Source organism: Maylandia zebra, linkage group LG12 (genome assembly GCF_041146795.1).
Source record: "Maylandia zebra isolate NMK-2024a linkage group LG12, Mzebra_GT3a, whole genome shotgun sequence".
NCBI lineage: Eukaryota > Metazoa > Chordata > Actinopteri > Cichliformes > Cichlidae > Maylandia > Maylandia zebra.
Window position 1 is genome coordinate 35,268,914 of NC_135178.1, and position 27,941 is coordinate 35,296,854.

The 27,941-nt window shown below is 39.5% G+C and overlaps 2 protein-coding genes across 3 annotated transcripts; one reads left to right on the plus strand and one right to left on the minus strand.

Annotated features, from left to right (window-relative positions):
• Window positions 1-288: 288 nt before the first annotated feature.
• On the minus strand, window positions 289-4,970 carry seta (SET nuclear proto-oncogene a). Its single transcript, XM_004555700.6, has 8 exons — window positions 4,679-4,970; window positions 3,525-3,582; window positions 2,648-2,790; window positions 2,411-2,514; window positions 2,172-2,285; window positions 1,527-1,697; window positions 1,279-1,410; window positions 289-1,182 (listed from the first exon to the last, which is right to left on the minus strand). The coding sequence occupies exons 1-8, from the start codon at window positions 4,749-4,751 to the stop codon at window positions 1,159-1,161; spliced, it is 819 nt and encodes a 272-aa protein (XP_004555757.1). The 5' UTR covers window positions 4,752-4,970; the 3' UTR covers window positions 289-1,158.
• A 549-nt stretch (window positions 4,971-5,519) lies between these two features.
• LOC101476822 (serine/threonine-protein kinase N2) lies at window positions 5,520-27,681 on the plus strand. Of its 2 annotated transcripts, none has more exons than XM_004555696.3 (20): window positions 5,520-8,121; window positions 8,385-8,556; window positions 11,300-11,451; window positions 11,981-12,179; window positions 14,193-14,315; window positions 15,679-15,785; window positions 20,569-20,712; window positions 22,277-22,352; window positions 22,443-22,635; window positions 22,857-22,992; window positions 23,272-23,315; window positions 23,437-23,494; window positions 23,599-23,690; window positions 24,058-24,234; window positions 24,384-24,446; window positions 24,530-24,606; window positions 24,772-24,914; window positions 25,044-25,151; window positions 26,438-26,518; window positions 27,094-27,681. In XM_004555696.3, exons 2-20 carry the CDS (start codon window positions 8,391-8,393, stop codon window positions 27,295-27,297), a joined length of 2,343 nt encoding a protein of 780 aa, XP_004555753.2. In that variant the 5' UTR covers window positions 5,520-8,121; window positions 8,385-8,390; the 3' UTR covers window positions 27,298-27,681. The 2 variants fall into 2 exon arrangements, with proteins under 2 accessions (XP_004555753.2, XP_004555755.2); XM_004555698.3 differs by having other exon boundaries at window positions 8,385-8,538.
• The last annotated feature ends 260 nt before the right edge of the window (window positions 27,682-27,941 follow it).

Consider the following 27,941-nt stretch of genomic DNA (forward strand, 5'->3'; position numbering starts at 1 on the left):
CCTGAACAAGTTACATCTTGCTTTCAGGTAACTGATTTTGTCACTTTTCTCTAGGTTGGGCCTTCCAGCCAAGTGACTGGCCTGACAGGATAACAAAAAGCAAATTCAAGGAATCGGAGCACACCTTCTTGGCTTTAATCACCCATCGCCTACTAACAGAGGACTTTGCTTCCAGCCTGCTTATGACTCCAAAATCCTTCTCCAGCTGACAGACTTTACAAGTAGTTAACCCTGGTGCCTTTGCCACTACCTGAATTATATTTTCTTAAATTTGAATGCACCCACACATTTATACACAGTAAGTTTTATTATCGTAACAAAGCAAGTTGTACACCTCAAATTTAAAACAATTTCTTCCCCCCCACCCCAAGCGAAAAAGGAAAAGGGGTGATTAAATGTAAATTCTGAGATAACAGGTCCATTTTTTAAACCCATGAAGCAGTGGGGGGCAAAATTTACAAGCTTGTTTTTTTTTCCATTTTGTTCTTTATTAAAAATGTCATTTCAAATCTCATGGATATCTGTAAAACAATACAATGAAAAAAAAAAAGTCCCATAGAAATGGTGTCAAAATAACCACTCTCCCCAATATCCAACATACTCCTGCCCCACCCTGCCCTCCCTCTAAACATTACAAGTCAAAGGAATGAGCTGGTACTCATTAAGCACGTAGGGGAAAATAAGTTTTAAGGATTCAACATCCCAAATGAAAAAAAAATAAAATAAAATTTAAAAAAAATGAAAGAAAAGAAAATATTTAGAGGTCTGCTAGCGCTAGGTCACTACACCATGGCTTTAATCAATTTACCACACAACCTTGAACAGAAGAACTTCTGTGTGAATAGTCTTCAAATCTACTTAGGATGCCGTGCTGATTCTATTTTTTAGACTTTTTTATTATCATTTTTAGATGACTTGAGGGGGATGGTACTCAAAATTCAGGGCAAAGTGCCATTTGCCTTAGATGAGTCGAGGGATAACAAAAAATGGCACCAACAAGTGAAAGAGGCTTCAGAATGGAAAATGAAGCACACACGGATTAAAAAAAGAAAAGAAAAAAAAGTAACAAAAAATAAAATAAAACCTTTGCTCCCGAACATGAGTGGAAAAACTGAACAGGGAATAGAAGGTTGAGGGTCTTGGTAAATGGTGGTTTTCTTAGTCATCTTCTCCCTCGTCGTCCTGAAAGAGCGAGACATCACGCAGTTAGCAAGTGAAGAGGGAGGGGAGGTGACCCCGCACCACTCACATCAATTTTCTCAGCTTTTAGTAGATTACCTCTCCATCTTCTCCATCATCCTCTTCATCTTCCTCGCCATCTTCATCTCCTTCCTCATCAATGTCCTCCAGACCCTCCTCATCCTCTTCATCTTCCTCACCTTCACCCTCTTCATCCTCCATATCAGGAACCTAGAGATGAGGAAATCTTAAGCATTTTCTTGCTCTGGTTCTTACATTGTTATCATTTCATGGATTGATGAAAGATGTGAGAACATTGTAATACAGACTAAACATCATAAACATACCAGGTAGTACTGCAGAGGGTTTGGCCAGATGTCATCCTTGATGACCTCCCCGAGCTCATCAGCGCCCGCGTCGGCATGATCAGTGAACCAAGTGAAGAAGCTCTCTGGTTCTTCGTGTTGCCTCTTCCTTCCTGCTTTGTTCTGTGTCTGGCTGGAGCGCTTGGTCAGGTCCTAAAAACATCAGGAGTTACCAAACAGTTTGTGACTGGTACAGGAAAAAAAATTCTCAGCACTACCCATTATCAGCACATTACATTTAAAACTAACAATGTGAGATATAAAAGTCACAAACTCACTACAATTCTGAATAAAATCTATAAACTGTAGATTTAATAGCTCTGGGTTATGAAAATAGAGTAGTCTTTAACCTGCATTACTACTTCTTTGCCAGCAGAGGGCAACTCCTTATGATCACATTTCTGACTTATCTCTGGTCTCTGTAAACACCTCACTGATGAGTCTATGGTCCCAGTTGTAGGTTTAAAGTCTTATCCAAAACAAAAAATTAACTTCATTATGTCAAACAGGAGTACTGTCAATCGTGAGTGTTTAGTCAATGAGCTTGCTCTGGCACTGATAAACATGATAGGTCAAAGTGGTGATCCACTCATTTACTTTGGTTGACAAACTGAAAGCTGTGCATACCTTTCCTGATTTCCATTTGATTTCTGTTGACTTTGAAGATGGGTCTCCGCTCTCATTCAGATGGAACTCTTTGGAAAGAACTTTGTTTTCGAAGTACGGATTTTCATCAAAATACTAAAAAAAGGAAAAAGAAAAATTAAAAATGCACCCAGGTAAGAAAACTTGCAAATAAAGGAAAAAAAAAATAAAATAAATAAAAATAGTCACTAAAGTGTTACGTGAAACCATTAAACACTTACAAAATCTATTCTGTAGCCTGACTTGATGTCTTCAAACTCCGTCACCTCCACTCGGCTCAGGTAATGAAGCGCTTCCTCATCTTCCTCCCCCAGTAGGGCTGATACTGTAGGAAGAACATATGGTTATACAGATTTAAAACTTGATTCACTGTCCACATCACTCACACTTGGCACTGTGATGCCATTTTTAAATATAGACAAATTAGAGTAATAAAATTTCTTAGATTATCTGCTTACCCTGTGGATGGTTGACAAATGTGGTGACCCAGAAGTTGGGGATTTTGGCGATCAGTTCTGACCTCTTTTGAAAGAATGGCTGACGGAGTTTGTTGTATTTCTGTTCTACTTTGAGGATCTCCTCACTTGCTTGCTCATTCAACCTGAACAAGAAAAAGAGAAGTTTAAAATTTGCACAATCCAGGTAACCAAGTGTAATGTCAACATATAGATAAATGCTATATTTATTTACATATGCGTGTCCAACAGTGGACAGTGTTGTGCCCAAACTTTATTTGCATTTTGGATTTATTGATTATTTAAAAAGGGTTTATTGTCTCATATGCTTTCAGTTTACCTTTTGGAACATCATCCAATTTAGCTCAATTCACATTCATTTGAGTTGTACTTAAAATTGAAGGAAAACCATTCAATTTAAAAGAAAAGTTTCATTTTTCTTCAATAGAAGAAAAGCCCAAACTCTGCCTTACACCAAAACAACCCAATTTACATTTCGACATATGCCTATTAAATCCCTCACTAAATTATATTTAGATGTTTAATTATATTTAATTGATATTTTACTTTATGCTCTAGTGTCATTTTCACCACAATGAACAATGCTGCCTTGCATTTCAATTTATTCAACCCTTCCACTTTAAGCTATGTCATATTTAATATTCTGGCTGTTCACTATAATAACTGCATCTTAATGCAGTTCAGTGATTATGCAGGTTTCCAGATTGTAGCATGTTAATTTAGCGACATAGTTCCTCTTTTCATCAAAACATGTAGCAAACATCACCGAGATTTCTAAAAGGCAGAAAATCTACCCCTATATCTAAAAGGCAGAAAATCTACCCCTATAAGGACACGTTTAGCTTAAAAGGTTTATTACCTGTCAATTTCATTTTGAACTTCATCAATGTGTTCAATAGCTTCTTGCTGCTCTTTCTCTGTGGGAAACAAAAAATTGTTAAAAGATTATTATATGCAAATTACACACAGCAACAGTCAAGTAGGACCTCGATTATCCATTTATTTATTTTTTACTTTTAGTCAGTCCTTCATACAAACTTATTTTACAGAGAAACTAAGTTTGCCATTATCTGAAAATTCTTTTTACACCAAATGTAATTTTATACCAACACCTACCGGAGCGCAAATAAAACCCAACTTAATTCTGCGTTAGTACAGTGTAAGTAAAGATATATGCCTGATTAAATCCCCCGGAGGTTAACGTAAGGTAAGCGGCCAATAGCTGCAGCTCTAGCGGCTCAGACACTCACCGTTTCCTGCCGGCTGCTACCTATAAGGCCGCGTGGTTTAAATGTGGGACATCTGAGTGCACACACACACACAGAGCCGCGATAACATGAGGGACCAAAACCGGGGACAGATGCCAGAATACCCCCCATTACTGTGAAACCGTCCCCCATACAGTAGAAATCCTGTGTGTTTTCGTCCACATAAAATAATTATCCGGTTCACCTGACTGCGTGACCAGTTGATTTAAATGCATCTTTAGCGGTAACAAAACACAGCGTCGTCTGCTAGCATTAGGTAACGTTACAACAACAACACACAGGCTGGCTAACTGCTAATTGAAACGGCCAACTTTAACCCTTTTAAAACAAAAAATAATTAGATGCAACCCTTTATCGGATAGTGTGGAGTGATTTTACTCCCAAACACAGAAAAATATTCTTTCAAGATTACACACGGACACTCAGTTAGGAGCCTTCGACATCACTGGCCACGCTGATGATGCTAAATTAAGGAGCTAACATGGCCTCTCAGCACCGGTCTGAATTGAACAACAGAAGGCAAGAGAAGCGGCATGTTAGCTGCGGAGCTAGCCACCGTTAGCGCAGCGCGAATACACGCAGCAACCGCCGTGGCCAGCCATGAAGAAGCTCCCGTGGCGTGATGCAAAAATCAAAGCAGTGCACAAAATAATTAGCAGGAATAATGCACAAAGTGGCAATGCAAAAATATGTTAAGAGAAGAAAGTGAAAATGGCGGTGAACAGGAGGCCGCCATTCCCCTTACCGGAGGTCTCATCCGCTCCGTCATGGTTTGAGTTCAGCTCCTTTTTACTCACTTTTGCCGCCGAGGCCGACATGTTTTCGCAAGCTGGGGTAACTTACAGACGTCTGAGAAAATATCTGGTAGCTTTGAATCCGGTTTCTCCTTAAACAGGAGAACGTTTATTCGGCGTAAAGTTCAGCGTGCAGAAGCCAACAACGTGCTGCTTTCCACACAATGTAGCTGCCGATGAGCGAGGAAGTCAGAGCAAGCGCCGCTCACGCGCTCCTTTCATTACGAACACGCCTCGCCGAATGGAGAAGACCAGCTCCGCCTCTCAAAATAGGTCTTACTACTTGGCTCCAATTTGCTGATTTACCGCCGTCTCTTCTCTTAAAATAACACCAGAAATGAGCAAAACCTGCAATTATCACTTTTATTAATGTCATATTCGATTATGAAATTAACTTGTTGTAATATGTTAGATTTACTCAGGCCAGGCCGAAGCTGCCGACTCACACTTGCGCACTTAAAAAAAAAAGCTGAATGTCAGTTGGAAGAGCCTCATTCTGGTGGTCAGTGCTAATTAGCTGTTAGGAACGATTTGACTCCAGTTCAATTGTTTTATTTAGTTATGAATACAAAATATATTTTGGTTGAGGTTATGGCCAGAAGGTTGCTTAGTTCTCCACTGTGCTTGTAAACGAATGTATGATAATATATTTGTATTTGCTGGTTTAGTAAGGAAAAAGACAAGCTAGTTGAAGTGTAACTGCATAATTACATGTCTTAGGTTCCTATTTGCTCATCTACTGCCATATATATATATGTGTGTGTGTGTGTGTGTGTGTGTGTGTGTGTGTGTGTGTGTGTGTGTGTGTGTGTGTGTGTGTGTAATTTCAGATGATCAAATTAACCGGTCATTTGTTGTGTGTACTTCAGCCAGTGCTAAGCTTCTAACTTAAAACTAACTGTAAGTTGGAAAAAGGAACCCCTTACTGGTGATCTGTGTTAATTAACTGTTATGAATGGTTTTGACTCTAGCGCCATTTATTTTATTTAAATTTGGATTTGAATAGAGAATATATTTTAGTTAAGGTCATGCCCGGGAGCTTGATTAGTTTCCTACTGTGTTTACAAATGAAGCTATGATAAAATTTATTTGTATTTGCAGTTTTGGCAAGGGGGAAAATAAAATACAGGTAGTGGATGTAAGTAAGTAAGGTCCCTATTTACTGATCTACTGCCATCTGTTCGCTTTGAATCCCAACCAAATAAAAGTGTAAAAAACAAAAATGAATAATAGCTTAATAATATCATATTTGATCATCAAATTAACTACAGTCATCTGTTATATTTACTCAGGCTACGGTTAAGCAAACTTAAAATAAAGCTGTAAGTTGGAAGAAGGAGCTAGTCTGTGCTAATTAGTATTAGAAAATTAGCTACATTTTTAAAATTTAAATTGGAATAAGGATGATATTTTATTAAGGCTATGTCCAGTATCTTCCTTAGTTATCCACCACATTTATAAACAAATCTATGATTAAAACGTATTTGCTTGTTTAATAAGGAAACATTAAAGCTGGTAGCGGTGTACCACACCTATTAGTGTAGTCTCTTCTTCTTCTGAGCTATTTTTTGTAAATGTTTAATTTGATAAGAATAAAGAACATACTTTAGGTAAGGTTATGTCCAGTAGCTTTCTTAGTTATTCACTTTACCTATAGACAAAGCTATTAAAAAAATAAGGTTTCCATTTGCAAGTTTAAAGAGTTGATAAACAATGTACCATGTGTAACAGCCTGATTACAACACGTGTATGGTCCCAAACTGCTCATTTATTGTCATCTCCTCTACAGATCACACCGCAAATGAACAAAAACCTCCAAAGAATTAATTGTGGTCATCAATTAGGTTTATTACATCTGAATGGAAGTGGAAAGTAGAAACTTCATTCTTGTATTCTTGTTAGTTATACCCAAAGTAATTTTGTGATTTACGTATAAAAAAATCTTACAATGTAGTGATGGTTTTGTCGAGTAACTGTTGTAGTCTTCACTGTATAAGCAGGGTTTACGACTACAAACACGTTTGGTATGCATGCCAAAAAGTGTCTGTCTGCCAGAAAGTTATTGCCAATGTTTCTGTTTGTTATTTATGCCTAATACCTTTACTGATATTGGTAAATAGACTGTAGTCGACAGGATTTATGAAAGCTTTACTTATAAAATGAAGAAATTACCTGTTTAGTAAGTATATTTAATACAGAGTTATTGTACCTTCTATTGTTCTACATTATAATTAATCCAGTCCTTTTTGGCTACTTTACTTAACTTTTTAGAACTGCTATTTTATAACTTTGTGGCGCCCTCTTGGACAGATCTCTTTTGGAAAATTGATTTTTAATGTAATTTACATTTTATATTTGGATAAATAAGGCATATGAAATAGTTACTTTGCCAAAAACCTACCTTTTGATAGGAATGTTCTTTCTGGCTCAGAATGACTCATTATAATTCATGAGACATATGTTGGACAAATTATAGGCCAACAAATCATTTACAGCACTTTAAATACTCACAATCTTTTTTAAAAAAAAATAAAAAAAATACTAGAAATCACCTTTTGGCATGTACACGTTTTAATGAGACAATTTCAAGCTGGTGGATGTGTAACAGCCTAATTAGGGCAAGTGTGATGGATTGTCTGTTCAAGTGTGTTATTGTGTAGCTACGTTAATTGCTTTCAATTTGACAGGCAGTAAAGTGGGAGACCACAACCACAGAGCTGTCATGCGTGACTGTTAATCCACGCTGTCAGTAAAAAACAGCCAGACAGGCTACATCATTATATCCAGGAACTCATTTCCCACCTCCTGCTATCAGTGTAGTTATTTAAGTCTCTCATCTCATTCTTGTTAGAGGAGGTTAAACAAATCTCCTAAGCACCGCAGGCTCTTCTCTGCTTTGTCCCAAAGAGAGCACCAGCAGCTCTGCTTGCCTTTTGGTTGGTGGCAGAGCAGGAACATGTGGTCATGCAACGGCCAATGCCGAGCCCTGAGAAGGCAATCGGTGCTGTCAGAGCAGCAGCAGCAGCAGCAGCAGTGCTGGCACTGGAAAGGAACTCTGCAGAAAGAAACCCATCTAAAAGAGACAGGGGAGGGGGGGTTGGATTTGATTACAGACCGGAGGATGAGGATGCAGTGGGAATGGCATGTTGTAGAGGAAGAAAGAAGAAAACAAACAAGAGGACAGGCTGTTTGATCAAGGTCTAAAGATGTAGGAGCTGCATCCCAGGAAGCAGGCAGTCAGTGTGTCTGTGAACGCACCATCACATCAGGGGACTTGTTGTGGTTCAAGGATAGTGAAGGTGGAGAGGCGCAACCTGAGAAGTCCCCTCCCGCCACTTCCACAGAGGATGACAGATTAATCCTTATTCAGCAAGGAGCGAAGAATCACCCCGAGGTGAGTGAAGTGCAGAGTCATAGTGTTTCCATCTGATCTGTGCAGGTTATTCACACTTAATCCATGTCTACTTTCGCTCTTGTTTTGGTCCAATATGTAAATGAGTTGTGTGTGTGCAACCCTCTCTCTGGTGAATTCCTCACGTTACACCACACGTTCCACTAAACTCTGTCTGTGTTCAATCAGCATGCTGCTCCAGTCCCAGCTGACCTGTCTGTGATGAAGTGAGGCTTGTTGTCTCTTGATGTGATGTTGTTATCCAGGATCAGATGTTGTCCACGGCTCAGCAGATGCTTCAGGATAGCCGCTCTAAGATTGAGCTGATCCGACTGCAGATTATAAAAGTCGCCCAGGCTGGAAGCAGCAGCAGCAGTGGTGTTGATGGTGGTGGAAACCCTAACAGCTCCACTCATGGAGGTCAGAGTGCTGGGACAAGTGAGTCCCCCTATAATACTCTGTTCTTCTACTTTATTTAAGTGTGCAAATTACCTTGAAAGAGGCGTGAAATCATCTATTATATTGCCCGTGGCCAGTCACAACAATTCTGTCAGATTTTCAAATAACTTGTCTCGTTAACCCAGAAGGAGCAACCGAGTTTCCAGTGCATGCAGATATGTGGTTTGAAAATTTAGCGCTTTAATGAAGGTTTTGCCAGAGCTTCCATTTTTTGAAAGGGGATTATCTGTTTGACTAATGTTTTCCAACAACAGATCACAATTCAAAAGCTTTTCTTGTAAGTGAAAAAGTATGCATTTTTGATCCAGAGATACTGTGACGTGAGTACTTTAACATTTCCTGCCAACAGTCTCCTGTCCCAGTTATGATGAGAGTATATTGCACTAGTGAAACTGCTCTGACAGGATTATTAGAGACAGAGTGTAAGTGTGACATTTAATTCTAAACTGGCGATACGTGCCATTTGTGAAACTCTGAAAGTAATGTTTAAAAAAAACGATTCCTGCCTGACGGAATATGAGACAAGTAACTCTATACCATGGCTCCTCAGGTCCCATTTCCTTTCTTGGACCTCTGACCTCTTTTCCTCTCATTGATTTCTTAAAATGTTATCATCTACAGCTAATAAAGGCCCTCTTTACTACAGCAGGCAGTTTCATTCACTGTATCCAAGTGTCAGCAGAATGTGTAAAAGCAAAGGCTGACTCTAGCAAATGATTTTCTCAGTCCATCCATCCATCCATCCATCCATCCATCCACCCATCCATGCGCCTCCTTCACCTGTTTTGATGGGAGACTGATGGATTTCCAAGCCAGTCAAGAGACATAATCAAGTCCGGTTGGATATTCCTAAAACACCTCATAGGAGACGTCCAGGAGGTATCCCTAAACATTAGCTCCTTTTGATGTGGAGGAGTAGCAGCTCTACTCTGAGACCCTACCAAACACCAGACACCCTTTGTAGAAAGCTTGTGTTCGTCATTTGAATCCGTGACCTCATTATTTTGGTCACTGCCAGCAGCTTGTGGCCATAGGTGAGGGCAGTAATATAGATCGACACCTTTGCTTTCAAATTCAGTTCCCTACAGCAGACCAGTACAGCATCTGAAATAATACAGCAGCTGCACAAATCCCCCTTTCAACCTCTATTTCCCTCCTTCCCTCAACCAGAGCCCCAAGATACTTCAACTACGCCTTCAATTAAGACAGCAACTCGTTCCCAACCCCAAGTGAGCACTCCTCACTTTTGACTGAAAACCATCACCTCAGACTCAGAGGGGCCAGAAAAAGTGTGATTCACTAAGTCACAGGCCAAACCCAGAGACCAAGACAATAATAATTCATTGACTTATGGTTGAGTTGAGACCATACATTACATTGGCATTATTGTTGCGGTAGCAACCTTTCCATTGATGTTGCTTTGGTTAAATTTATTGATACCTTTAATTCTCAAAAATATTCCTAAATATATTTCATGTTTCAGGTGACAACAACAGTCATCCGAACCAAGTTATATTGTTAAGTAGACCTCCATATGTATCCATATTAATTAAAAATACCCTTTTACTCTTTTTTTAAAGCACTTCCTTGTCTCACTCCAGTGTATATGTCAGACATGGTGACAGCGAATGAACCAGTACAACCCCTCTGGTCATCCAGCATAAATCTACTAATAGTTAGGTACTCCTTATTCACAGTGGGTCGCCACAGCGTGCAGCTCCACTTTTTGAGTGTTGTACAGTTTATTCTATTGCACAATGATTCTCTCTGTTCAGTATTGTATTTTTTTTTTTGATTGTTTACAGTTTTATTTGGTTCACTTTAATTATTTAAAATGTCTTCGATGTTTCAACCACTGTTTTAATTTGCCCATTTTTGTTACATTTTGTTATGTCTTATTATCAGTAATTAGGTCAGTCATCCGTGAAGTGTTCTGAACTGCATTTACCTCTATGCAAGGTATATAAATAAAAGAGAGAGATCTCTAGTGATCTGATGATCCCTGTCAGCAAGCATTTGGTGAGAGTGGGAAGAAAGAACTCATTTTAATAGGAAGAGAACCAGACTTGTAGGGGTGGGGGCAGGGAAACAAAAGAAAGAAGAGAGAGACAAGGACACAACACCAATTACAGGAGAGAGAAGACTCGAGTTAATGCAGTAGTGGTGTGTAAATGCATGGGCATGGTAGAATAAATGCTACCTAAGTGCATCATGGGAAGTTCTCCAACTGCCTGAGCCTATAGCAGCATAACTAATGGATGATTCAGGGTCACCGGATCCAGTTTGCAAACATCTACTTTTAGTAGCAGACTAATGAAAATTCAAAACAAAATAAAATCAATTGAATAGAACACAAGTGTAATTACTCTGCAGCTCTTGTCAGTCACTGGTTTTGATTAATTTTAAGAATTACGTTTAAACCCCCACCCCAAAAAAACAAGCAGCAAGAGAAAACAGGATTCTTTCACTTCTGGGTTTATTTAGTATGCAGTGTTCTTCTTCTTGTATCAACATAGCAACATTTGAAGGGTCTTCCCTAGCTGCGATGTTTTAATCCTTCCTTTTAGAGCTTTTCTACATTTCAAAAAAGTGTCAGCTGAATGCCAGACACATAGAAAATGTAGTGTTTTTAACTCAGTGACATTTAAGACAAAAGGGTTTACTTCTTATTTAGGAATACTGATAGCAGGTATCAAGACTCTCTCTTTCTCTTCCCTCTCAGGGATATCTCCCCTCACTGCGAGTCTCGTGGATGCTCGCTTGGTAGAGTTGCAGCACTATGTGCAGAGGGAGTCAGATGCATTGGTGCTGGCCAAAGATGTGGTGAAGGAGCTTGAAGGGATCTCATCGTTGGACCGGAAGGCCCTGGCTGAGGTAGGACTCTCAGTCACATTTATTTTAAAGTACGTCAGAGGAGAAAGGAGTTTGTTTTAAGGCATGTCTAAAAAATCTGAAGAATTTTCTAAAAAAAAAAAAAAAAGAAAGAAAGAAAGAAAAAAATTGAGACTGGCTGTACTGTGCAGCTAAAACTGCTTTTTCAGATAGAGGATGAACTGAGGGGCGGCACCAAGGTCCAGTATCAGATAAAGAAAGATGATTTTGAAGTGTGATTCATGCAAGACTATTATAGTATAGGGTAAGAAAAAACATGGGGCTGGAAATGTTAAATATTAACTTTCATGTTTGCTCTGGTTTGTGTTTAGTTGTGTTGTGAGCATCACTTTCACTGATTAGCTAATATAATAAAAACACAAAATAAAGCAAAATAAATAAAAATATAAAATATAAAGTCTGAAAAATATATTTATGTTGGAAGTAAAGCAGCACAAACAATATCCAAAAATACTAAACAGCCTATATTTAAAAGGCCCAAACAACAATATAGTCTTTATCTTCTTTGCAGGCTCAGGCTCGGGTGCAGGAATCCTCCCAGAAACTGGGTCTTCTGCAGCTTTCCCTGGAGAAATGCCTGAAGGAAAAGAAACAGGAGCCTCTACAGCAGCCTGCAGGAGGGGGACCTCCTTCTACCCAAAACCCCACAACTGGGTGTCCCCTTTCCACCTCGCCATCCGTCTTCTCCATCAGACCTGCCTCCTTAACCGGTACCAGCACAAACTATGCTTTTTCTGAGCAGTACCTACATTTAAAAGTGTACTTTTAGAGACAGCTCTGTTTGCAAATTAATTTACTAGATCATACCTCAGATATAGGTATAGTCATGGGTCAAATGTTTCAATAATTTGACCCCAAAAATCTGTAAGAATATACATAACACAGTTTTTAGTGAAGGTTGCACAGTGCATTAAGTATGAATTAGCCTGTCAGCATTATCTAAAGCTAAAATGGACAGTGCATGAGAGGGGGGAAGGAGAGTGTGTCGGCAGGGTGGAGTGAGTGAAGACGTGTGTCAGGTGGGTTTGTGGCAGGATAGAAGCGAGCGTGAGAGGGAAGGTTTATAAGATGGTAGTGAGACCTGCTCTGATGTATGGTTTAGAGATGGTGGCACTGAGAAAAAGACACAAAGCAGAGCTGGAGGTGGCAGAGGTGAAGATATCGAGGTTTTTTATTGGGAATGACCAGGATAGACCGGATTAGAAATAATGACATCAGAGAGACTGCTGAGGATGAGCGGTTTGGAGACAAAGTTAGAGGCGGGACTGAGAGGATAAACTGGAGGATAAACTGGGCAATGGATGTTGAATGTGGAGCTTCCAGGCACCTGATGTAATAAAGGATGACATGTAGAGGTTTGACAGAGGGGATGCCAGCGAGAGGCTGAGATGTAGACAGATGATCTAAATTGCGACCCCTAAAAGGAGCAGCTGAAAGGAGGAGGAGCCTGTCATTATTAATGATGGTTTAAATACCTGAAATTGAAATCTCTCTCCATGACTACTTTAAGATTGACTATCATACACGTCACATCACCAGCAGCCTAAACCATCAATACAATTCTTGTTTATGTCAGATTCTGATCCCACCATCTACTCATACAGCAGACCAGGAAACGTTGCTCCAATCTGGTCATTCTGCTCTTATCGAATTTATCATAATCAGGTTGTTTTTAATCTTTATTATAGTCTGTTGGCCATGGTTCACTACTAAACATAATGTGGTGATCAGAAGTGGAAAATTACAATAAAAGAATGTTAAAAACAAAATGCGTGCATAAATGAACCCACTCAGTCATTTGGAGATTATGAGACAGACCTGATTTTCACGTTTTAAGGGATTATTCAGCTTCTCGTTTTATTTTCTTTAGCTCCATAATAACCTCCTGCTCCTGGAAGAAACTAACAAACAAGCTTACAGAGGAAAGTGAATTTCATGAAGGAACGGCTCTCTTTAAACACAAATCATTCACTTATTACAGAATCATATGTTTAATTATAGACACATTTTATGTGTTAGTACATTCAGAAGACCGGAAGATAACTGGATTTAACTAATTGCAAGTCTACTAATTAAACACTATTTTTAAGTAGTTATTCCCAGGAACCTTTAAAAATCAAACACCTACATCTCAAAGAAAGCTTTGTTTTTTTCCTCTCTAACACACAGCTCTTTCTAGCGGCACCATTCCTGCCCAGTGTTGGAACATGGCTAACCATACGCTGACCTCTGGCAGTGGATAATCAGACATGTAATCTGCTGGTTTTGGACAGTTCACTTGTAAGCCCATCTCTCCCTGCTGGAGACTAAAAAGGCAAAAAAAAGCCTCATGATGATGATGTAACGAGGAGACAAATCCTGGAGTTGCTCTGTATGCGGCGAGCATTCAGATCGGGTCTCACTCGGGGTGATTTTGTGCTTCACAGCTGTTAGCAGTACGGAGAAAGGGAGAAAATGAGGATGTGAATGCTCAGCGAGCAGCTCCAGACAGCGCTGATTAGAAGCATGAGAGATTTATTCATGCAGAAAAAGAAAAGGTTTTATTTTAAAAGGCTCCATTCATTTTGGTCTTAAATGCAATTCATTACTAAGGACTTGGGAAGGGGAGGCATTGTTACATAATGTAGTGATTAAGTATTTTGTGAGAATATAATCGTTTAGTGATCATTTCAGGATGTTTTTAGAATCTTAAAGTTTGTTTTGTTTTTTAAAAATGTCTTTAGGCAAACTTGAAGTCCGGCTTCTTGGATGTGAGGATTTACTGAAACCTCTGGGAGATTCAGAGCAAGAAGACCATCCAAACCCTGCAGAGACACCAGCTGCTCACAAACCAGACGGACCTCCAGGTAAGCAGACATTTTGCATTTTTAAAATGTTTCCTTGGACACGAGTGATTTCATCTTAGTTGGAACAAGGAAATAATTAAATTGACGTTTTTATGTTCATTTATAGTGCCACATTTTTGCTTTTGCACTCTACTAGGATAGCTTTGCATCATTAACAATTCAAAATAATTTTTATTTAACTTACACTGAGCCTTTGTGCAGCACTTCAGGTCATCTTCTGACTCAAACAAGCTCAAACAACATCCTAACTTCTCCAACAAGCCAACTTTCTTCTGATTGGCTGTCTCTTGCAAGCAGAAGGTTTGACAATCTGGTCACTTTTACAGTGTTTTCTAAATGGATTCAGTAAATGCAAACACTTTAGAGCATACTCTGCACAATAAAAGAAAGATTATTAAACAGCTTTATTAATTCCAGCTCACGTGAGATTACATTTAGCTGCATGAATAGTGTGACTCCCGGTCTCTGTTTTAAAAAGACATTTACATCAGTATGAGAGTGCCACAGTGTCACAGCCGAACACTGAAATCTGGTGCCGTGCTCAATGGGTTAACCTACTTTTTTGTGAAGTATGGAGTGCTTTTAAAGGTAATCTATTACAATAAGTGAGCTTATTACTTTAAATTATATCATATCCTCTGTCAAGGATGTTGAAAGGTCCTTTGTTAAATGCCCTGACATTTAGTTGTTATTTTCCTAAAATAGAAGATAAATAAACCAGCATGATTTCATAAGCTTGATCTTTTGGAAGGCGAACCGTCTGGCTCCAGTCAGATTCACATGATACTCTCAGAAAAGTACTTTTGTACCATTAAGAGTACGGTGGATAATTACTGGGAGGTACCCTCTAAGGTAGTGCTGCTGGACCATTGACAGGTGTTTCTTATTCATTAAGGTACAAAGCACCTTTATGCGTTGCAGCTGCTCAAAACCAGCCTTGAACCTTCAATGTAAAGGTACAAAAAATAATATCTAGAAAAAGTTGCGTGCAGGGGTACGCATTAATTTATTGTTTATTACTCATTCATCCATATTCTACTGCTTTGGTGGGTCCAGCAGACTAACCCCAGTTTCTGAAAATAAAAACCTTTTATAGAAAGCTCTCAGGTTGAATGTTGGATTTTCAAAATTTAAGACTTCAGTTAGTAATACAAAATTTATCAGGATGATTTAGTGTCATATTTTCAGTATAAAAGCCCCTGATTAGTTAGACAAAGTTGTCAGAATTATTAGAATTATGTTGGATTTACAAATTAAAAGCACCTAGTAAATAAAATGAACATTCATGTAAATCTTCACTGCTGTAAAAATCAAGCCTGTTCAGGACACAGCCAGTAAAACGTAAATGTTTGTCTCACCGCAGAGATCAGTGGTGTGCTCAGGCTGGACGGCAGAGTGGTCGGCCGGACGCGCTGGGCATCCGTCAGCAGGCTGAGCTGGGACCAGACGTTCTACATCCAGCTAGAGCGGGTGAGTCCCTACACACCATCAGATACTTAGTTAACCACGTTAACTGAGGAGTGGGAAAACAACAAAGTAATAGTCCATTTTTATTTCCTAGCATAAATTATGTCAATTTATCAGACTGTTGCTCATCTCTTTTGTCATAATGGGTCTCATTCAGTGAAATGTTAATACACTAAACACAAAGTGCACATTCAAAATTACCATCAGATTCATGAAACATGTTCACTAGTCATTTTTGTTCTGACCACAGAGCTCATGTTAGTGAATCAGAATCATGTTTCTCACCATCTGCAGTCTGCCACGTCACACAATCAAACATATTTACCTCAAGCTGTGGAGACGAAAGCAGTGAGGATGGTTTAAAAGAAGCCTGCACCAGTAAAACAAAAAAATTCAATCAGAATCAGATTTTGAACCAAGGAAACTGAAACAACAGGTTGGCATGAATTAAAGCAACTGGAGTTTAAGCACCAGGGGACTGTCAGAAACCTGGGCTTTGTTCCAGAAGCAGGTTTAGTGAAAAGAGTTTATTAATCCTGAGATCAGGGAAACTCTAGGTTTTCTGTTCCAGAAAGAGAATTAACGTAAACTCTGACTCAGTTACCATGTAATCTGTGTGATCTACACGTCTTTACTGTCAGGCTACAGCTGAATAATTTGATTTACAAATGAAATGTAAAATCTGCTCAAATTCCAGTGGTATATATTAAGAAGTGAATTCTGTAAAACCAGGCTTTCTTTGTGTTAGCTGGCTCGACAAAACGAAAAACCCCAGTTGAACATGGGTTATGAACGGTCTGTGTCAAACCAGGATTCTGCTTCAGGCTAAAAGGGGGCATTTCATGTTTCACATGACTTGTCTTCTGCAAAAAGGGATCGCTCTTAGATCAATCATCGCTCAAACATGCTGTAAATACAAGAATGAGTTAAGAGGAGACGCTTCCAATTTTAAACTGAAAGAAGCATAACTTACCGCGGCCACCCTTGTAAAACTGACTTTAAACTCATCGTTGCTCCCTAACCCACCAGTCTCACTCCGTAGTACACCCCTCGGCTTCATCTGTTAATGAAAATTTGGGTAAATAATGACTGGACAACGCAGAAAAAATAAAAGGCCCTACCCTTTAAATACTTGCTGCCGTGGTGAATTAAGTTACCCGAGCTCCACTAATGAGGGCTTTCTTTCATTACTCATGGCCTTAACTCAGGGTGACGATACTCAGAGTTGATTGAACTAACTCTGATCAGCATTTCTGCAATCAAAAATCTCAGGGCTACCAGTCGCAGCATTAATTAGCTCCGAGTTTCTGGAACATCATGTCAGGGCACGCTCATGTTTGGCAGCTTTTACTAAACTTTTTGATCATATCAGTTATAGTGGGAAGTTAAACTGCAGAAAAACAGAGTAGCACATATTTTCCTCTCGTTTTCCCCATGATTTAAACCGCTGCGACGGCGAGCCAGCTTTCAGCATTTGTGAGTCATTTTTCATGTTCGCTCTAATCCACACCGCCCACGTTCAAACTGGCCTTCCTGCCCATTTACTTCCCTCCCAATCATCCTGTTTCTAATTACAGAAATGAGGCGCTGTTTGAATACTGTTCAGTTGCTGTGCAGCACACTTCAAGGAAACAAGATCCATTACAATCTGTTCTTCTTGTTATGACCTTTGTCTGTGTGACATTGATGCAGATAAAAACAGCATCAGCAGCTTAGTACATGCTGTAGTAACACTTCATGTGCTGACAAGAACAATATAGCAAGCACCCAACCATATAGACTGTACAAGGGCGCTGTGCAGGTCAGAGAGTAATCAGACTACACACATGTATCGCAATGAGCAGGAATAAGAACCCACATGTAGGAGGCAGAAGTCAGAAAGCCCCAACAAATAGCATGCTTTGATGGCCAATGAAATGAAGTCCAAATGAGAACAAAATCCACAAAAGCAAAGAGGTCAGCAAAGGGCAGGCACATCAAAAGAGGGAAGATACACAGATACACAGAGTGCTGATTAGGATCAGACACAGGTGAGGACAATGAGACAGACAGACATCTATCAAAATAAAACAGGAAAGGAACAACCAACCATTTCTGAAACAAAGAAAGACTAAACATGAATGGACTAATTCGGGGGGAACAGAAGGACAATGATAAAGAAAGCTGGACTAAAGAGAAGAGGGTGGAAACAAGAAGACTAAGAAGAAACGAATAACAATAAAAGAAACCAGAAACACCCAAAGTCACTGTAAGAACATGAAAGTTAAAGAGGAGCCAAAACACACAAAACAGAAAGCTATTACCATGAAAACCTTAAAGTATAAAACTGGAACCAAAGACTGAATAAAGATAATAAACAACAAACACAGAAATCTAAAGTCCAGTCTATAAACCCCAAAACAGAAACCCAAATATGTTAATTAAGAATTCAAAACCCCAAAACAACACAAAGCCAAAGACCATGACAGTATGAAGAGGCTCCTCTCAGGGACATATGAACTGGGAGAAACAACATAAAACCAAAACACAGCCCCAAGGTCTTAACGAGTTCCTTTGGAAAGAACACAATTAATTGAAGCACACTTCTTGACTATTTTGAGTTTAGTTCAGAAGAACTGGGACAAAATAGACAAAGTCAGGAGTAGAAGGATCTCGTCAGATTCACCTTACACTGTGTGCCCTCGCCCAGCCCAGCCCTCTCTGTTTTTCACCCGGCACGGCTGCAGTAGGTAAGTGCTTCTCTGCACAGCACATTAGGCGACTTCCAGCGTAATGGATGGTCAAATGAAAAGTGGAGATGAGAGAGGGGGAATAAAAAAATAGATGCAGCTAAATGGTGAAAATACATCTCAGAGAGCAGGTCAGTCAAAAAGTCCAGTTAAAACAAATAGATTAAGCTTTTATGCATTGTTGTAGTTTAAATTCGGTGAGTGTGAATGAAGTCTTACAATACTTTGGCTGGATGCTTTACTATAAACATAACCATCTGAATGCTTATAAGACGTCGGCTGATGGTTTTGCATGTCAGTGTGGGACTGATGTGTTCCTGGTGAGCTTTTGATTGGCACTTTCAGCCTTAGCACACATTGACAACTCAGTCAGTGCGATCTTTTCTGCAGTTATGGATAGAGATGCTCTGCACATCCTCTTATTTTGAGTGCAATTCTTTTGCCATGAGGAAGAAAGAGAAAATCTGATGTGGTTGCAACCTTAAATAACGCAGAGCCAGTGATGGAGTCGAGTTACCGTATTGAATTATTGTTTCACTCCACCCTTGGATGCTTCTTTACACTTCTGTGCTGCTCTGAGATTTTACTCTCAGCGAGCGCCTCATTTTGCCTCAACCATATAAGCCACGAATCCCAGCTTAAGAGATTAAAATATCACCAAATAACCATGAAGAACGAGAACAAAGGGGTCTGAAAATAATTAATAAAATTCCAAAAACCATCACAAGTCCAGCACCATGAAAATTATATCTAATATAATAGTTATTCAATAAATGCTTAACAATTACAGTTAAAATCTACAATCTACACATGTATAGATATGACCTTTAAAATAAAGTAGCTGATTGCCTGATGAAGGTCTTGTATTAAAATCTTGTAGATGAATACAGTTTTGTGGGCAGTGAGTAAAGCGACCCTGACGTATCTGCAGCCATAATAAGAGCTGCTTGTAGCTTCTTAAATATGCAGGAAAGGTGCTTCAGTGCTTCATTTATTATAGCAGAGGATACACTGAGCCATCATTAATGTGTTTTCCATTTCACATGATAATCTGAACCTACAACTGCAGGTAATAACCACAGATAAATTCTGAACATTACTTTGCTGTGACAACATTTTTAATGTATAAAAATCATGATATAAATAAAGATTAAGAGCTATAATTGCAGTCTTTAGGGTTATAATGGAGTTTTTCCACTTTTTTCACTCATCTTTTCACTCTATAAGCTATTTCATTCTTTCTTTCTTTTTTTTATTACAGCCTTTGTTATGTTCCTTCACGTCTTTCCTTGTTTTTGCCACTTTTTCCATGAAGTTAAAGTGACTAGTAAAATGAGTTTTTTCCTCATCTGCTGAGCCCTACTCCATGTTTCACTGGCAGGAAGCCATTAAATTCTAGTGTATCGTGGGTGCTGTTGTGCATCATGATGAACCGAACCCTCCTACCCATTACTCCAGCAGTGAACATTCTTGCGCCATAGACTAAATTGTTGTTGCAGTTCAGTCTGAGAGCAGCAGGGGTCGCCCTCTACCTGCAGGTATTAGTTCATCACAGCCTGAGCTAAAGACATGCTTAGTACTGTAGATGCTTGTTTGTTTCAAGAACTTGGTTTCCAATTTGCAGTACAGTAAGAAAAAGAAGAACATCCTGAAATTAGCAAAGAACAATTAACTTTGCTGAAGATATTGTTTGACATTTTGATTTTTAAAAACATCAACGATTTATTCACTAACAGCTGCAAACAACCTTTGGCTCTATTAATTAGAAACACTCAGTTAAACTGAAATATAATAAGTAACTTTACTCCTCTCACCAATCCACAGTGAAACTTTAAAGACTCCAGCAAATACTCACAGGCTTCCTTTAATCTGATAAAAACAGCCTCACAACAATGAGTCAGTGATCACAAACATGATTGAACCTCTTCTAAAGATTCTCAATTGCAACAGAAATGAATCACAACATGTTGCTACTACCATTTCAGTCATGGTGGTGCTCACTTCCCGCTCAAACCTTCAGTCTGTGTTTTCTCTGCTGGTCCTCGCTCTGCTGGCAGTCCCGGGAGCTGGAGGTCGGTGTCTTCTGGCGGGACCAGAGGGCGATGTGTGCAGTCAAGTTCCTGCGACTGGAGGAGATGATGGAAAACCCAATCATCAACCAGGGGATAACTTTAGAGCCACAGGGCCTCCTCTACACTAAGGTACATACAACCACCTGCCTTGTGTACGGTGCAGTGGCAAAGAACAACAAAACATAGATGCACACATACAGCATAAAGAGAGCAATCGGCTTAATCATATTATACTAGATATACACCAGAAAAAGTTGTAGTAAATGCCGACATTAAGCCTGATAAGTCATCCACTAAAGTTAGCCTCAGCATCAAACCAAGTTCCTACAGGTCACATCCAGAAAGGCAGGAGATTTTAAGATTTTAAACTAAACACTAAACCTGACAGGAAGTCAATGCAAAAAGACTGGAGGCGATTAACAGATGAAAAAACAGTGGATTACAATAATCCAAGTGAGAGGAGATGAAGGCATGAACAAGCATCTCCAAATCACTTTTTCAGACTAAAGTTTAACAAGATTTACTAACTGGAAAAAACAAGAGTGGGTCAGAGACTTTTTGTGAGCATCAAACATCAAGGACTGATCAAAAATGATCCCACGGTTCCACATGTTAGAGTTTACTGTGAATGACAGGGACCCCACTAGCTGCTTGAGCACTGATGTTCTCAGGAGCAATTATTTGTCACCTAGCCTTGCACCCTGATTGCATTAAGACAGTCGATTGAGCTGGATATCCAGTTCGTGAGGTTTCAAAGAGAAGTACAGTCGAATGATCTTGGCATAAAAATGATAAGAAACTATTTCAAAACTGCTGATAATATGACCTAATGAGGATATACAGTGAATATAAAAGAGAACTTAACCAAGAAAACTGAATGATAAAGAAGCAAAATCAGACCAAAACTCACCCACCGAACCCAAAAATCAGTAAACCAGTGAGGTAAACCAAAATCACTGCCATGCTGTTTGACCTGTGGATCAAAAGCTGATGATCAGCGGTTTCAAAGGCTGATGAAAGCAAAGACTTGGAACAGTCATTCTTATCTGCAGCCATCAAAAGGTCATTGGAGACTTTAATGAGAGCTCTTTAGTGGAGTGTAACTCTCTGAAACCAGACTGAAAGAATACTGTGCATCTCCAAACCTTTTCTCTTGTTCTGGAAGGGTTATAAAAGGAGGTTTTTAGATGTGGTGGCAAGTGGTAAGTGGCAAACTTAATCTGCTCAGTCTTTTGTTAGTCATCCAGCCCTGAGAGGAGGGAAAATCAGATGCAAACGTGCTTTAAAAGTGTTCAATGAGCTGTTTAAAGTCAATATTATTTCATTTTAACATTCTCACATTAATCCAACACACTTCAGAGTCCCATAAAGAGCTGCATGTTGACAGATTTCAGTGTGGTTGTAGGAAATCTAATATGCTCCACATTATGTTCTGATTCAACAAAGTAGAGTCTTATCGAGGAACAGAAATCTAACATTGGGTGAGCTTTGGCACCACACTCACAGCTTTGAGCCTTTCACTGTGACACTTTGCCTTTTTTCTGTCTCAAATTAATCCACACATTAATCAGATAGTGCCAACTATCACAGCCAATAAGGTGCAATATTAGCCATGCTTCTTCATCCCAGTTGGATAGAAATGCAGTTAATTTCTCAAAAGTTAAAAGAAATCTGTTTGATTTGTATTTTACAGCTTCGATTTATTGACACTGTGCTCGAACGGCAGCCAAAGCTGAGACGTCAGCGGTGCATCTTCACTAAAGAGAGAGGTACAAACACAAAAGCCCCCAAACAGATTTATTCAGACTGAATTTGTGTTTCTGCAGTGAAATGATGATTTGATTTGTTTTCTTTGTCAGGGAAGAACTTTCTCAGAGCAGCCCAGATGAACATGAACTTTGCCACTTGGGGTCATCTGATGATGAGCATCCTCCCTCGCTACAGCTCCTTCACCACATTCAGCTCATCTTTCTCTGCGACCCCTGACCTGGTGGCCAACAATGCCCCCCATGCAACTGAAAAGGAGCCTCAAACTACCACTTCACTGCCAAGGTATGAACTAATCATAAGTTCATCTCACATTGTGATAGATAGTTCTTATTGTGTATTTTAGCTTGATTTTTTTTATTTTTATGTATATAGTACTGTGAGGAGATAAAACTTTTCCAATGATAATGTCAGTAGTTTGCCTCCAGGTCCTGGCCTCTCTTAGTATTTTTTGACTGTCTACTATCTCACTACATTTTTCAACACTTGTCTCTGTGGGACTGCAGCGAAGCTCCAGTAATCAGACTGAGCATCACTGAGGATCAGCCCTCTCCCAACATCCTCGACCAGGAAGAAAACACAGCTGGCATCATCAGTGCAGTGCACCGAACATCATCTGTGCCCACACTGCAAGAAAAACTGGTAAGTCATTAGCAATAGTTGACATGCCAGTGCATTCAGAGTTTACACATTTATATATGTAGCGAGAGACAAATTAGCTTTAGAAGAGTGAAACCGTATCCAGTAACAGATTATAAGCACTAAAAGTAAGGATCTAAAGCCACACTGGCAGCTTTGTGATGTGATAACGGCCAAAAACATAAATTTTTCTGCTGATATCACAGGTTTAAACAGCAGCTTTTAGAAGATCTAAACATGTTCTTATTGAGCTCTAATTTGCCATTGAATTTTTATTTGCAGTCCTCCGTAGAAGAAAGCGAAGATCAGCCTGTATCTGCTCTAAAGTACACACACACACACACACACACACACACGTCTTCACACACTTCACTCCACGTCCTCTTCTAAAAATTAGGAATTAAGCACCATCCTTGTTTTCTATTTTTGTTCTTTTTTTCCCAAAAGGATGCAGGTGGAAGATTTTAAGTATATCTCAGTTCTTGGCAGAGGACACTTTGGGAAGGTAACAGTTTGAAGCTTTTCTGTAAAACACTGTGACTGAGCCAAACGTCTTCTCTTGTTTGTCCTCAGCTGATCAGGGTTAGATTTGCTGTGAATGTTTTCCAGGTCCTGCTGGCAGAGTTTAAGAAGACCGGAAAATTGTATGCTGTCAAAGCTTTGAAGAAAAGAGACATTGTGACTCGTGATGAAGTGGACAGGTGAGTGGAAGGAAAGACAAGAATGCTTTAAATCTGCATGCAGGTGCACGTTACGTGATTATCAATAAGAAAGCTCAGATTATAGATCAATGGGATGCGTTTGAGTTTTGCCTTCACTCAGTGTCTGTTATGGCCTATAGATAAAGGCCCAAACTGTTTTTGTATCTAGTTTCTAATCGTGCTTTTTAATGCTGTAAAGTTGGACATTTAAACACTGGAGTCAAGGGGAATTGACTTCCTTTTGGAGCCAGCCCCAAGTGGTCATTAGTGGAACTGCAGCCATGGACGTTATTACTGAGCTTGACAAGAAAAACTCACTCTTTGCAGCTCTGAGGATAATAGCTGAGTGATGTATTTTTTTCTGCAGTCTTATGAGCGAGAAGAGGATCTTTGAGATGATCAACGCGTCCAGGCACCCGTTCCTCGTCAACCTCCACGGCTGCTTCCAGACCAGCGACCACGTCTGCTTCGTCATGGAGTATTTACCCGGCGGTGACCTCATGATCCACATCCACAATGATGTGTTTAACGAGGCTCAGACCAGGTGTGCATAAAAAGAGTAAACATACTGCCTGAGGGATTTCCAAATATTGATTTGTTTTCTTTCCCTGACAAAGAAAACAAATCAAATCAATGTATTTTTTAAGGTGTTGTTATCCAACATCTCTGATCTGTTGTTGCTATCATGTACAGGTTTTACTCAGCATGTGTCCTGCTTGGTTTAGAGTTCCTGCATCTGAATAAAATCATCTATCGGTAGGTGATAAGTGCCAAAGTGATCTCACGTTACAAGAAAACATTTGGCACCCTTCAGTTTGTGTACTCTGTGTTTTACACAGAGATCTGAAGCTGGACAACCTGTTAATGGATGCAGATGGATTTGTGAAAATCACAGACTTCGGACTTTGTAAAGAAGGTGAATCCATTCAGCACACCTGTCTGTACTCTAATTTCTGGCTCAGCACAAGTAGCAGTAGCCACATTCTTACCTTTTATACTACTACCCAAACAGAATCAGTTTTACGATTTAAACTCTCCATACTTCCATCTGAGAGGACTGAAGTGTGTGATGTATCGGCAGGGATGGGACACGGCGATCGGACCTCAACTTTCTGTGGGACTCCTGAGTTTCTTGCTCCTGAAGTCCTGACAGACGACAACTATACGCGAGCAGTGGATTGGTGGGGGATGGGCGTCCTCATCTACGAAATGCTTGTTGGAGAGGTTATTCATATATAACCTCATATTCAGTTCAGCTTTTGCTGAAAGCTTTTAATATCATAGTGATCAATGCAAAGTTCCACAGTTCATCTCAGTTAAGCCTAACTCAGCATCTTTCCGCCCTCCTGCTAGTCTCCGTTCCCTGGTGAAGATGAGGAGGTGGTGTTTGACAGCATCGTTAATGACGACGTGCAGTATCCAACCTGCATTCCTCCCAATGCTGTCAGCATCATCCAGAAGGTATTTGCCTTCATTTGACCTCTTGCGTCCTGCATTTCTCGATTATTTTTATAAGTCACACATCAAGTTGTGACAGGATTTTAATTCATTTTGGCCATTTATGAAATGTTAAGTACAATATGCATAGATAACTCTTCCATAAGGCAATAGAGACTCATTGCTTTATCTAAATGTCAACCAACCAGCTGTGCAAATAGGGCGCTATGAGCCACAAAAACCCCAGCATCTATTTTTATAGCCATTTTCCCATCTAGGCTAATAAACACACATTATCACATCAGCACCTACAGCATGTTTAGAATCACCCGTAAAAAACATCTCTTATGACTGTAAAAGGCAGCTAGAGTTCACAGAGAAAACTCACTTCATCCAGGAGTAGGGATGGGTATCGTTTAGGTTTTATCCGATACCGGTGCCAAATCGGTACTTTTGAAACGGTGCTGGTGCTTAAATGGTGCTCGAACTGGTGCTTAAAGAATGGAGAACACAAACTTTGTCCAAAAACCTCTCATGTTTTTATTTTTAGCAGTCTCTTTTTATCTGCAAAATGATAAGCACTGTCCAGCCCCACGCACGGGGCTATCCGCGCTAACTCACTAATGGAGATTTACCACACCCGCAGTAGATGTGCACGGTGTGAGGTCTCGCAGTAAGCTATCAAATACGGTGCATTTCTCGGCTTTTAAAAAAACGCTATGCGTCGCCAGGTGTTTCATCAGATTCGAGGTGTTACCTCTTTTGCACAGTATCACCTTAAAGCACTTGTTGCAGGCTGCTGAGTTTGCCTCTTTTGCTGTGAAGTACAGCCAGACTTTTGACCGCTTCGCCTTGGGCATTTTTAATCTGTAGCTCTGCTCTAAAAGAACATACGTACCTGGGCCCGCCTACTATCCTTGGAAAGGTAAAATGATTGGCTAGAATCCAAAGTGTATGACAGCTCAGGAAAAAAAAGCACAGAAAGAAAGCACCGAAATGTGCGCTGCTTTTCGGTCTGGTTACTACTGTTTATGTCAGATTATGGCACCGGATACCGGTACCCATCCCTACTCCAGGAGGTTCATATGTAGATCCTTTTTGCAATGAGGTGATCGAACAATTTTTTTGCATAACTCATATTTACTTCTGAATAATATTTCAGAAAGATTCTGGTGAAAACGTCATAATGCACCACACACTTTTTAGAACCTAATCCTAGAACCTGTAATTACTGATTTAAATTTGAGTATAAAATACGGCGAGTAATGTATTTCAACCAGAAACCTGAAAACATCCGTGTTTGTTCACAGCTGCTGAAGAAGAATCCACTAAAAAGGCTCGGAGCTGGAGAGAGGGACGCAAACGAGGTCAAAGGAGAGAAATTCTTTGAGGTATCGGATCCATATCAACTGTTTGTCTTTACTTTCTTTCCACTGAACTACTCTCCGACACGTAAACATCTAAACAATATGTAAACAAGCTGAGTAGTCGTTATAATCAGTGTCTACTACTCCTAATTCAGCCTGATGAGTGATGAAGCACTGATTAGTACTGATTAGACGGTGACTTAACCTGTGCAGACACATCAAAGCTCTATAAGCACCTCTATCTCCTAAATTATTGATTGATGAGTCAAAGTACTAAAGCTAACCTATTATTGTTGTTTTCTGCTCCATGTTTTTATTCTCTGATTCTGCTACAGTAGCTTTGCATGATTCACAGTTCAAAATAATCCTTATTTATCTCAAACTGGGCCTTGTTGCAGCCACTCCATTCACAAAGTAGTTGTTTTAGCTGTTTTTAGCATTTTTTTCTTACTGCCTCACCCTCGACAACACAAAGTTTGAACTATTTTCTTGATGACATCATACACTGCCAGGATTAGAAAAAACTGCCTGAAACTGAGGAGGTAGCATAGTCTCACAGGGATAACCTGTTTTTTTTTAACTTTGTGGCTCTTTTGCAGACCATCGACTGGGAAGCCCTGCTAGCGAAGAAAGTAACGCCGCCCTTCCTGCCGTCGATCAAGGAGCCCACTGATGTCAGCAACTTCGACAGCGAGTTCACTCAACTCCAGCCAACCCTGTCGCCTCCCTCCAAGCCCTTCAGCCTCTCCGCCGAGCACCAGGAAGTGTTCGCGGACTTTGACTTTTGCGCCTTGCATGGGTGAAAATTAAACTGACGTGACCGCAGGGGTAAATTACAACCAGAATGTCCAGGTTAGTGTCCACACTGGCAGGTAACCCACGTTTATCATAACCACAACCCTCCTATGGCAAGCTACTTTATTTATATATTTTTAGATAAAAAGCATTAAAATGCATTAGTAGGGGTTTACAAGAACAATGACAGGACTTTTATATTTTTATATTTTGGTCTGCTGTTGTGTTAGTTGATTGGTTAATCAGTCAATCATTAAAATTGATCAGTTATGAGTCCTTTATTGAGTACAGAAGATTAGATTAGATTAGATTAGATAGAACTTTATTAATCCCTCGGGTGGGTTCCTCTGGGAAATTCGATTTCCAAAAAAGCACAGCACCGACAGAAGTTACAGAATATTATATATATATATATATATATATATATATATATGTATATATATATATATATATATATATATATATATATATATATATATATATATATATATATATATATATATATATATATATATATAATACACACACACACACACATATATATATATATAAATACAGAGACAATATAAATAAAATATACGAAGGGGATAAATAGAATAAATAGGAATAAAAATAAAAATGAAAATGAAACATTTGCAGATTATAACTACAG